This window comes from Triturus cristatus, chromosome 4_1 (genome assembly GCF_964204655.1).
Source record: "Triturus cristatus chromosome 4_1, aTriCri1.1, whole genome shotgun sequence".
NCBI classification, from domain to species: domain Eukaryota; kingdom Metazoa; phylum Chordata; class Amphibia; order Caudata; family Salamandridae; genus Triturus; species Triturus cristatus.
The window spans coordinates 91,031,359-91,044,739 of NC_140585.1; the positions used below are offsets into that span (position 1 = coordinate 91,031,359).

Below are 13,381 nucleotides of genomic sequence, written 5' to 3' on the forward strand. Positions count from 1 at the left end.
ACACAGGGTTATTTACCCGCAATAGGCTGCAATATGTAAAGTTGCGTTAGCCTTTTTTGGTGATGTTTAGCACACCATCTTGTGAATATACCCCTCAGTGTCTTGTGTGCTCTGCCTTTGTGGGATTCCAGAACCACAACTCTAATCTGCACTTTCACTGGCTAGATAGAATGAGGATTTAAAATAAGACTGACTTCGTGCATATCTTACGGTTTATATTATTTTAGAGGGATCCCAAAGCAAGAGTTCTACACTTCATCTCTGCTTTTATCTCTGCTCTAAATCAGATGTTTATTTCTGTTCTTTGTTTTTCCTCTCTTCCTATTTATGCTTCACACAAAGTTCAATATCATATGCTTCTTATGAGAACGTTTATGCACTTTAAATTTTTTTCTAGTATTGGCCACCTCTTCCGAATCCTCACCCTGCAACATCTTCAGTTGCCTGAATGGCTATTGCTCGTCTGGCAAATGTTTTTGTAAACCCGGGTACACAGGACCAACCTGTAAGCAAGGTGAGAAATGACTTTTACTTTCAAATAAAACGTGTAATTTTGATGTCGTATGTTTTTGCATATGTGGCCGGGACATTTGGTGAACATTGTGAGTTAATCTTAGTACCCCAAGTGCCTTTACTAACCCATATTACACTTTCCCTACAGTGTGTTTTTTGCCAAGCCTCTTGACATTCCACTCAGACACATTATTACCCAAGTAACATTTTATGACAGTGCTCAGAGTACGTTGACGTCAGAATTCTAGGGAACAAGAAATTAACTTTTTTTTAAATTTCTTTGGAATAGATTTTTCTTTTAAATCTTTGTTTTTCAATACATGTTTTAGTGAATCCGCTATATACACTATCACTTTCATTCAAGCACATTCATATTTCACAGCATTGAGATTGTAACACATTTCTTTGGACATGTGTTATATTCCACATTTCCGCTGGCTCCTAATTGGAGTCTGATGAAGTCCATCCACAAATGTTTTTGAGTGGAGCTTTCGGGCTGGGTTATCTCCTAGTTTAAGGTGTGTGCTGTTACTTACTGAGCACTTCCTAGAGTTCTGTGTCTTTTTTTTGGGAAGACTTCTTGTCTCACTGTTTCATCAACCAATAGGAAGTAACTGTTTTTAAGAACTCTGTTTTCTACTTTGTGGCAGGTACTTATCACATCCAAAAAGTCTGAGCATAACTCGCTGCATGAGTCTATTTGAGGCTGAATGCTCCCCTCACTCTGCGATTCCATCATGTGAGCAAAGATAAAAGAAAAAATGAGGTAGAATTAAGTGAGAGGTGATAAGGCAGAGGGCAAGATATAGAGCAGAAGTTCAGAGGTGGAGTACATCGGCAAGCAAGCTATGTTTTTGACCTGGGGTCTCCAGGTGGTGTCTACCTGGTTATACATGGGGTAGTGTTATGTACTGTTGCTGTTGCCCTCATCCTCTGTGAAGCATAGGAAGATGATATTCTAAGCTTGGACCTTTTATGAGTCACTTGTGCACCTTCGTCTGTCAATCCAAAGAGCCTCTGCTTCCCGATCTGCCCACTTTAGGACCTCTGCTCTGCATTTAGTGATAGAGTTGCTTTTCTAGCCTTCCATTGGATGATAATGCATCACCAGGAAAGTAATAGTGTAAGTTTATAAATCTTGTAGTGTTTTTGTCCTTTCGTGGTCTGCCCATAAGTCCTAAGTAGGTGCGTTAAGGTGACATTATTTACCCTGTTACCTCCTCTGGCGTATATGTTATTTCTAGCTAGTATCCTGACACTGCTTTTCAGGACCATAGCATGAAGAGCAAGTTCGCCCCCTCAGTTCTGCACCACAGGCACTCTACCTCCTGATATTGTTGGACGTCTTAGCTGCCTTTGACACAGTCGACCATTAAACCCCCATACACACCCTGGACTCTCGACTAAGATTCACCCACACTGTCCTTTATTGGTTTTTCTCCTACATGCAGAACAGAAGCCAGTTTGTTCACTTGGCCACATCCTGGCCTTCTCTTCATGCCCGACATACCACTATGTCCCAATCTAGCTCACAGACTTAAAGGAACCACTAGCCTGACATCTCTTCTTACAATCCCATCTATCACTGACAACTCTGACCACACCATCCTATGCTCCCCAAGCTCCTTTCTTGCCTTCACTACTGGACCCATTGAACTAATCAAACTGTCTGCAACTTGCTTCAAAAATTCATCCTTTGTTATGGTGTTTTTCCATTCATACTCACCTATGATATCTTTACAAGATTCACCTACATTAGCTACCAACCATTCTTCTCCGTCTTCCTCTTCATCTTCCATCTTGGGATCTTGCAAAGGCAAACGCGACAAACAATCTGATTTCAAAATCATATTGCCAGGAAAATAGCTGAGTGTAAAATCATATTCCTGCAACCTGTACTACCATTTTGTAATTCTTGGAGTTGCTTTGCCTGCAACCTTTGTAGTAAATATGTCAATTAACGGTCTATGATCAGTTCTTAACTCAAAACTATTCCCCCACACATATGTTTTGGAATAACTGACACCCCACCAGCACGCCAAGCCTTCCCTTTCAATGACCGAGTATGCAGCCACCGCTCCCTTGAGATTATGCGAGGCAAATGCTACTATGCACTCATGACCATTCCTCCTTTGCATCAAGACAGCCCTCAAACATATGCACTCACATCCACTACTACTATGCTTTGATCACATGGGTCAAAGGGTTTTAAAGTAACTGCGTTCACTATTTCCCGTTTAATTTAATTAAATGCTAGTTGACATTCATTAGTCCACTCAAATTTTACACCCTTCTTCATCAATGATCTTAAAATGTGTACCTTGTCCGCAAAATGTTGGCTAGACGGAGAAAAGATTGCAATTGCTCCTTGTCAACTGGTGATGGTGCACATTCTATGGCTTCCAATAAATTTTTCTTAGGCTTCACACCCTCTCCCAACAATGTGTGTCCTAAATAATCAACTTGCATCACCCCAAGCTTACATTTGTCCATGCTCACAGTTAACCCTGCCTCCTGCAATCTACTGAACACTTCATTGAGTATGTTATCGTGACACTCGACTTCAGCTCCCCACACAAGTACATCATCTTGAAATACTGAGACATTGAGTACTTCCTTTAATACACTGCTTATGAGTCTGTGGAAGACTGCAGATGTCGATGCTAGGCCGAATGGCACGCGCATACATTGAAATGCTCCTTCAGGTATTATAAATGAGATGAGATGTTTAGATTCAACATATAAGCATATTTTGTGGTATGCAGTGGATAAATTGATTGTCGAGAGAAATACTTGTCATTCTTTATGCAAGAAATCATTTAGTTAATATGTAGCAGAGGGTGGCAATCAACCCATATGTTGCAATTTAGTCGACACACATGCGCAACTTGCTATTCGGTTTGCTCGCCAAAACAATGAGACTAAGCCATTCTGATGATTCTATTGGCTTTATGACTTTGGCATCACACAACTTCTTCAATTCCTCCTTCAACTGTGCATGCAAGGCAAATGGCACATTCTTTACTCTGTGTACCTTTGGTATACTCCCTGCCTTTAAGGCAATGCGATGTTCAAATTTGTTTAAACAACCAAGAGTATTGGCAAATAATTTGGGGCACTTTACACTCCACTTCACACTCTCTGCATCCTCTGCCAACAGTACCTGTTGTGGGTGGTTAGGACTAAGTATTATGCTTAAAGCTCTCTGTTCTTTCCATCCTAACAGGACTCTCACCTTCTCCACCACATACACTCTCACACGTGTCATCCTATCCTTGTATGATAAATTACAATCAAAATATCCCACTAAGGGGAGCTTCACATTACAATAACCTACCCACTCTATGTCTGGTGCAAACAATTTGCATTCACCTAAACTCTCTCCCACTTATCTATTGATAATAGTATACAGGGAGCATGATTCTGCCCAAATAGGCAAACATCTCCCATTAATTGTCATGGTACGTTTGGGTGGATTATACCCTTCTCCTATTTCACTAATGGCATTCTCGCCCTCGTTTATCACTAGTACCTCCACTCTACCATCTTCCTCTGAAAGTTCAACCGAAAACTCATTAACAACATTCAATGCACGCTTCCAACTCTCTTGATTACTCGCCTACACATGCGTGAAAAATGTCCCTTCTTCTTGCATTTAAAACGCCTTACTTGCGCAGCAGGACACTTTGCAGCCTCCTCTGTATATCTAAAGCTTCACATCTATAACACACCCATTTGTTCTTAACAGGTGATATCTTTGACGGCACTTCGACTACTATTATTTGCTTCTGGACATCACTCACATTATTGGGATCACCTTTGACAGTGGTATGATCCTTATCGAGTTTTTTGACATATCTAATTGTGTTTTCTATACGTCTAGCAACATCAATAGTTTTTTTGCAAAGAGGGATCTTTTAATTCTAATAACCTTTCTTGGATCTTGGTGTTGTTGGCTCTGTTTATAAACTGTTCTCTAATTATTTCCTTGTGTAGATCTTTAAATCTTCATGTCCCAGCTATAGTCCGTAATACAGATACATACTGCTCCACGGTTTCCCCTTGTTGTGGAGCCCTTGAAAAGAACGTATGTCTCTCCACTACAATGCTGGTTTTCTTTCCATAATTGAACTCCAGAGCTTTCATAACCTCAACAATTCATCCAACATTGTTTCCTCTGACTCCGACCCTTTCCCTCTTTCACCTTCATGTTTAGAAGATATAACCATTGCATGTTTTGGTAGAGTTTATGAAACCTTCCTGCCTTCCACACCTAAATTGTGTTTTAATAAAGCAACTTTTTGCGTGGACACAAAAGTTTCTCCCCCGATTACCTCCACATATGTTTCAAAATACTTGTGCCAGTCCTCCCATACCATAACTGGAACCCCAGGATTTTGTAAACATTTGGAAGGGGCTGCGATAGAAGATATATCCATCTCTTTAACTCTGGAAATGCACGCAACTATTTACTAATACAACTAAAATATGCCCAACATACTATGTTGAACCTTTCTCTCAGTAAGTAGTGTTTAAAATAATAAGTTAAAATAAATAAAGTGGTCACCATTGTCTGGCAGGACTGACACAGCAGCAGCAGGTGGTGTCCTTTCAGGTTGAAACTGCCTCTAGTTCCTTTTCTTGACTGCTGCCGGTTGGGCTGTGCACTTCGCGCAGGACCTGCAAAATCTCACAAAGCGTGCTTCACAGTTACCTAGGCAACACTAGCCTGTCAAGAAAAATGCTGGTATGAAGAAGATCAATGGAGCACGCATGTCATGTGATACACAATACACCCCCTGACTCCACGTTGTGACATCACTCCTGACCATCAATTCACTGATCAGTTCCTGCCACCGACTCAGCCTTTCAATGGGACCCCTTCATCGCAGTTCATTGTACAGTAAGATAAGTAATATCACTGCAGCTCGCTGCCGTTCCTCTCGCCGCAGAGATTTGATTTCTGTCTCCGACAGTGGCATGTAAAATTAGCAGGTTACTGAAATATAGTCGTCAGATGAACACTGTATCCATGCGGTAGACCCACCTCCTGAAAAAAAATGCCAGTCGGCCAATCAGCCACTGTAAATTGATCATCCACAATTAAGAATCCCATCCCCATAGTCACTTTTAAGACGCTGATACGAGGTATAGTTGAAGTTAGTTTATTGGTAGAGGAGTAGCAACCCCTTACTCGTCCTCACACAGCAGCAACCGCCAGGACTCTGACCACTCGATTCCACAATCTAGAATCCACTGTGGTCAGCATAAGTTGCTAAGACAACACGGTTAACATAGTAGCCTGGATATAGCATATCAACATAGTTGCCAGGATATAACACTGCCACCTCATTACGAAGAGTCCGCTTATGATGTAGGTACCAGTAGTTTCGGCTTCTATCGGATGTGATCACCTCAGGGCCTTCAAGGGCTGTTGTTTCTGAGGCCAGATCCATTTATACGGGAATGTGCGGATCACATTTTCAGGTCTCGCCTACCCAGTGCATGTGTTGTCCTGCAAAATATATTGTTCACTACTAAGTGGGCTTACAACCTGTCCACATCATACATTAGTTGTTTTCAGTGTCACTCTCATTTGCAATCTTTTGATTGCTTAGCTCCCGTAGGCTTCCCTTCCTTTCTTGTTAATGGAACTTATAGAGAGCCCATCCACCGCAGGTCTCTTGGCACTAGATGACCAGCTTAACGAGAGTTATAAACTTCATCACTAAGGGGCATATTATCAAGCCAGGCGATAAAATTATCGCTGCTTTAGCGGCAGAAAACTGCCGCTAAAACGGCGATAATGGGCTTAATAATATGCTCTATGGAATTCCAACTGAAGCCCATGTTAGATGTCCTTCACATTTAACATGGGCTTCAATTGGAATTCCATAGAGCATATTATCAAGCCCATTATCGTCGTTTTAGCGGCAGTTTTCTGCCGCTAAAGCAGTGACAATTTTATCGCCTGGCTTGATAATATGCCCCTAAATCCCATATACTCGGGTGTGAGTACCTGTTGTGAGAAGCCTTAGATTGCTGCTATTCGTGAATTTGCTGCTATCTGCCATTTTTAACCTTATTTTAACTTTGCTGAACATTTCTCATTGCACCTGGCACTTTATTGTTGCTTGTTCTGTTTTTAAAAAAATACGAAAATTTTTAACCACTGATTGATACTCTGCTCTAGTTCTTACCTCTCCTCCCTGCCTATCCGCTCCTCTTTCGCGCTCGACCCTGGCGGAACCCGGATGTTAGCGGGCCCGCACTGCACAAGGGTTGGCACGCTAGTCTTTCCACTACCGGAAGCTACATTAACGCGCTGGGGCGGACGCGCGCAGCGGGCGCGCCGCCGGCGCGCAAAAGGCAAGCCCGTCTGCGCCCGGAACGCGACCAGCGCCATAACCCCTGGTCAATTGAGCTCCGGAGAATATAGCAGGGACCAGCTGTTACTTTTGGATCTAGAATCATGTAAGCCACATGATTTAACCTCTTCTGGTAATACTGAGTGTTCTAACTGCTCTTATCGTCTGGGATGTCCAACTATTGAAAGGGTAGGGGGGTGGGAGGGTGGAGTTATGGATACCCAAACTGGCTCTTTGACCAGGCATAATGTGGTAAGAAACTATAAAACTGTCCATGAGGAAAATCTGCAGTAAGTTTTACTTAATATTCGATCGCTAGGCAAACACAAATACCAGATCGAAGACATGATCCAAAGTATGAACACTGACATAATCTTTCTCACTGAGACATGGACAGACAACGCCTCATGCCCTGATTGGAACATAGCCTTGCCAACAGGCTATGCAGTTACCTCATAAGATAGGGAGGGGGGAATAGGGGGGGCATAGCTATCATTCATAGGGAATATCTAAAATTGCGTGTAGCCACCATCAGGGATCTCCCAGCAGAAGCCCTGCACTTTGTCATTAATATTAATAACACTCTGAATTTTCAGGGTTTATTACTCTATCGCCCCCCCCCGGACCTAAGGCTCCATTTGCTCAGTCCTTAATGACTCATTTAGAATCCCAAACAGACTCTGCCCCGTTTATGATACTCGGGGATTTTAATTTTCATCTGGAACTCGCTGATAATTCAGATACTAGAAGGCTACTTGACAATCTAGCCACTTTTGGATTTACTCAGCTGGTTACAGAGCCCACCCATCAAGCTGGTCACATTTTAGATGGTATTTTTTCTAATAACCCTAAAATACTCGAGTCAAGAGTCACACTTCTTCCTTGGACACATCATCATGCGGTCCATTGTAAGATCAGGGTCCTGTTGCCATCTCAAGAAAAACAAATAAAACTTACTAAGGTAATGTCCAGACGGTGGAATAAAGTCAGCGCAGAAGACCTGTTAGTAGCTCTCGGTCAAGGTCTGTTGTTGCTGACCAAAAATAGCAATGAGGCAGCCTTTGAGTTTAACAACTGGCTCCAGACAGCAGCCGACCAGGTAGCCCCTGAAAAATGGTCTACTATTAGGAGATTTAAGCCTACTTCTCCTTGGTATAACCCTCAACTGAAGATGCTAAAGGTGAAATGTCGAACAGCCGAACGACAGTGGCGGCAGGATTACGACAAGGTCATGAAAATGAATTATAATCTTGCCCTTAAACAATATAAAGAGGCAATTATTGAGGCAAAAACGCTGTTTTACACCACTAGAATTGTGGAAGCGGGTAATTCGTCTAGGGAGCTTTTTAAAACAGTAAATTTGCTTTCTAAATCACAGCTTGGCACTATTTTTCATCCTAATCAAATTATGTGTGATAAGCTAGCAACATTCTTTCAAAATAAAGTTCAAGTTATCTATGATAACCTCTCTGAAGCTCGATTGCTCTCAGACATATCACTTCGTTCGTTCGATAACTTTATTTCGGCCACCAAGGGCCATAAAAGTTCATAAAAAACATGTAATACAAAATTTAAATTAATGAATAAAATTAGCATTTAAAATACATTACATATACAACTTTACATATACATACAATACTATATGTCGATTAAAACAAGGATTAAACTTGAAATTCATTATCAAGCGTTATATTAATTTAGAGCAAGAAACTCGTGCACAGCACTGGGTTCAGTAATCAATTTCCTCCGTATGTGTCACATTGCATTCAAAAAGCGAGAGACAGCAAAAATTATGGGGGGGTGGGTATCCTTTTTTAACACCCTAAGTGCATGTGCACACTGGCGAAAACCTAAGTTTCTACAGATTGGAATTAGCCAGTGTTTACGTGGACCCTGATATACTGGGCAAAAAAAGAAAACATGAATTTTGTTTTCCAAATAAGAACCACAGGCAGGGCACTGCTTGCTCGTAGTTTTATCCCACTTGCTAGAAAACACTCTTAAGCGGGAGAGTACCTAGCCTAAGTTGCATATACAACTTTCGTGCTAGTGCAGTGAATATTAGGTCTAAGAATTCCTCTCTTTTATACTCTACTTTAATCTGGAGGAACTCAGTAGTCAATCTGCCCCCATCAGAACTCGCATGCAGGGATGCTAAATTATAATTCTTATAACAGCGACTCAGGTCAGCTTTCGATATCTCCGGACAGGCAACTTCCGGAGATACCCAAAGCTCAGATAGACCTAGCCTGCAGCTAATTAACTTAATGTGGGCCAGCCACCTGATATTCTTATTTCTCAGTGCATCCCAAATTTCCCTAAATTCGTTTCTATAGCAAGCGAACTCAGGTACGGAGAACAATCTTTTCCAATATAATAGCGGGCGTAAAGGCATAACCTCCTCAATAGGTAGAAGCCCTAGGTCCATACGCAATGGTACCAATGGGGTACTTATAGGAAGACCCAATATATTCCTCACAAATGCATGTTTCACCTTGGCTAGGTTTTGCGATTTTTGGTGCCCCCAAAGTTCTGCCCCATACAGAGCTGCCGATCTGGCCTGGGAATTATAGATTTCAATTTCTGGAGCCGCAGGCTTAAATTCGGACTCTCTATGTAGCTTCTGGATCCCCCCCACCACCTTTGTTAGCTTGAGTGCAGCCTTGGCCAACTGCGAATCCCATTCCAAGTGTTCTCCCAAGGTGATACCCAGATATTCAAAGGTCTTCACTCTCTCCAGCGGGGTTCCACCTAGGACGGGATTCGGGCGTGTCTGCATCGGCAGGTTGAAGATCATGAACTTGGTTTTATCTAGATTTATCTCTAGTCCCCTAGAAACACAAAAATCGACAAAGCCATCAAGAATGCGTTGGATGCCCGTTGATGTCTTGGACAACAACAAAGTGTCGTCCGCGAACATCAGAGCGGGCACCCAACCAGTGGCTAGCCTCGGGGCATCTTTATTCATTGCTCCCAGAAGGTGATCAACCAGTCCATTTATATAAAGGCTAAAAAGGGTGGGAGCCAGGACACAGCCCTGCCGCACCCCTTGGTTGACCGGGAAGCGGCCTGATAATTCCCCATTCTTCCCACACCTTACCTGGGCGTAAGTGCCACTATGGAGTCTCATTAAAACATTAAGAAGATAGCGTGGTAAACCCAAATATTGTAGTACCCTCCACAGTTTGTTTCTAGGCACCAGGTCAAATGCTGACCACAGGTCAACAAAGATCATGTAGAGGCTGCCACCCTCTACCTTTACAGTTTTCCAATATAGGACCTGCAGTCTAAATAACTGATCCACCGTGGATATGCCCTGTCTAAAACCGGCCTGGAACGAAGATAAAATCTCGCCATCCTCCATCCAACTCTGTATTCTACTTTGAATGATTCTGCCGATCAATTTTTGCGTCACGTCTATGAGGCTAATTGGCCTATAATTAGATGGTTTAAGGGGGCAACCCTTTTTAAAGATAGGAACTATTTCAGCTCCCCGCCATGTTTCCGGGGGATCCATACCATTCAGTATGGCATTAAAAAGAACACGCAAATAAGGAGCCCATATTTTCGGTTCAGAACGGTATAGATCTCCCGGTATCTTATCTAGTCCAGGGGCCTTTTTTGGAGCTAATTTCAACATGGCATCCTCTACCTCCACCAATGTAATCTCCCAGGCCCCCTCCAGTCGATACTCATGGTGTAGACATGGGGGAGTGGTTTCAAATTCATCATTACTCAGGGAGGAATACAGGGCCTCCAAATGCAATTCCCAGACCGATGCAGCTATATTTGGTTCATTGGCCAATCTACCTACCCTACTCCCACAACTAACAATTGTCCAAAAGGATTTAAAATCTTTGGACTTTAGTGCAACTCTAAGGTCTTCCCAGCTATCCACCGCCCACTCTTTCTTTCCCTTCTGAATAGCCTGCTTATATAAGCACCGACAGTACTTAATCTTAGTTTTATCCTTTGACTTGACCGCAAGGACCAAGTCCTTTTTGGCTTCCCTGCAATGAGCATTGAACCAGCGGTGGGCTACAACTGGGTTTGTCCTTGACCTTCCTTCCGAGTAAAACACATCAGAGAGATTTTGAATGAGCCCTTGGTGTATTTTCAAGGGCTCATCGCCAATCCCTGTGTGCTTAGCTTTATCCTGCACCTCACCCATATCACTCAGGGCAGGCAGAAACCTTCGATACACATCCGCAAGTTTATTCGGGGAGCCTAATATTTGTGGCCACTTGACTCTCCGCCTGTTATTAGTTAATAGAAGTGGAGGTCCAATTAAGGTTTTATCTGGGATTAGATTTGGCATACCCAAACTCTCTGGTTTTAACATCATAACCAGAGGATTATGATCACTATCTTTCCTATCATATATTATAAAATCCTGAACCATTCCCCAAGTTCTAAATTCGACCAAGATATAATCCAGGATGGAATGGTGGCCTTCCCTATTAAAGGTCATACGCCCCGGTCTATCTGACTTTGTCCTCCCATTACAGGCTCTAAAAGAGGACAGAAGAGTGAAAGAGTTAACTTGCAACACTAGGGGAGTCCAAGCTCTAACTACCGGATTCTCCGTTTCCGGAATATGCCAGTGCCGGTCCTCATCATCTAGACCATCTTGGGTTGTATCAGTAAGTTGCTCATATTGGCAGTTAAAATCACCGCCCACAATTAGAGTAATTGATGGGTTCAAGGTTAGAATAAACTGCCTAAGTTGGTCAATCGTTCCAGATTCCCTCCCACACACAGTTGGTCGTGAGTAGATGTTTATAAAAGCAGTTTGTCTATTTTCTGAGAAAGTAAGCAAGACACACTGTACATCAGTAGGAATCTGGACTGCCTGGGCCCCCAGATGTGTACCAACCCAGATGCTAAGTCCCCCTGATGGTCTGCCCTTACCCTTCATGGTTGCTGGTACACTAAATGTAGAATGCCCTCTCCAATATATATCAGCCAAAGCCCAAGTTTCCTGGAATAGGCAAACATCGCTTCCCTCCACAAAAGCTCCCCAATCTGGGCACAGCAATTTGTTTTTAATCCCAGCCACATTCCACGACAGGATATTTATTGTTTCCTTTGTCCCACCCGCCCCAATTTGAGGTTGCTCTGGGTCACAGTTATCCCCTACAGCAGTGGGTTCTTCAGCAATATTTAAAATAGCAATTTGACCCATCCCTTCTCCCTCATGGGCAGTCAACCTACCCACATCCACTGGGGATACTGTGCCTCTAGCAACCGCCTGAGTTGTTAGATAAGGAGGTCCAATATCTGCACCCATCCCCTGATTGCCATCCCCACTCACCCTAGGAGTATCCCCTAAATCATTCCTGGCTATCCAGCCATCTAAGGACAGCCCCTCTTCAATACGTGGGGCAATTTGGAGAGGCAGCCCTCCTCCCTTAGCCCCACTAGTTGTTTGTTTTAACCTAACATACTTATTAGTGGACAAGGGAGTCAGTCAATCTACCAGATCTAGACCGCTAAATCTATTACTGAGTGGCACCATAAATTGTGAGCCGTTGTATCCAGCCCTATTCTCTTCTTGTTGGTTACAGTTGGACGATTGATAAAAAGGGCAATAAAAATGGTTTAAATTGTAGGCCCTGATGGTTACGCCAATAGGTCTCAATGGCCATGCACATATATGTCTTACAGCTCTTGGGTCCCTAAAATTTAAAACGACACAATCACCTACTTCATTTTTAGGTTGGTTCCCTACCCAGCTGACTCTCCTCACGCACAGTATCTGACTATAGACTTCACCCGGAAGGGGTCTATTAGAGTTTAGCCAGTGAATTTTTTTACATTTAAGTTGTTCGTGTGTTTCGGACTTCCCCTGATCCAATTCTGGCACCCCCGTCAGTATTACCACATACGGCGCACAATCTGGCTGGAGGTCCAAATGGGACCGAATGGGTTTTGCCACCAACCTACCCAGTGTTTGCTGGCCAGATATTGGCTTTCTTTGAGTGCTTAAAATTCCCAGGGGCCATTCCTCACAGTCCCTCTCCCGTGTCCCCACGATTATCGGCTCTAGTGCAGATGAATTGTCCGAATTTACCCCTACTTTCCTTACAACACTTGGGGCCATTACTTGAGCTTTCTGAGTAGAGATAGGTCCAACAGGCCCCCCACCATCCCCGAATCCCTCCTTGAGTGAAACGTTTGGCCGATCAAAATGTACTATAGTATTCCTAGTAATATCCACATTTGACAACATTGTTTCTACAATTTTGTCCAGCTTATTTTCAATGCATGTTAGTCGTTCTAGTAGTGGCTGCATGGACAAAGTGATAAGACCCTCGATCCTCTGCCAATTAAGGTCCTCTGTTTGGGTAGTTCTCATGTCGGCATCGCCCGCCTTTGGTGTACCTGCCACCACATTATTATGCTGAGCTACTTCATTGGCAGAAGAATCCAGTGTAGCCCCATTATTACTTTTATCAGATTTGTACACCTTTCCATTCTTCCCCTTTCGATGAGTATCT

General features: G+C 43.0%; 1 protein-coding gene across 3 annotated transcripts in view; it reads left to right on the top strand.

Moving 5' to 3' along the window:
- The window catches only part of LOC146839630 (uncharacterized), an 812,224-nt gene that overhangs the window by 500,291 nt on the left and 298,552 nt on the right, over positions 1 to 13,381 (top strand). For all 3 annotated transcript variants that reach the window (XM_085651718.1, XM_085651719.1, XM_085651720.1), the window contains one exon: positions 398 to 514. In XM_085651718.1, coding sequence (XP_085507844.1) covers positions 398 to 514 — 117 coding nt within the window. The remainder of the gene's footprint in view (positions 1 to 397; positions 515 to 13,381) is intronic.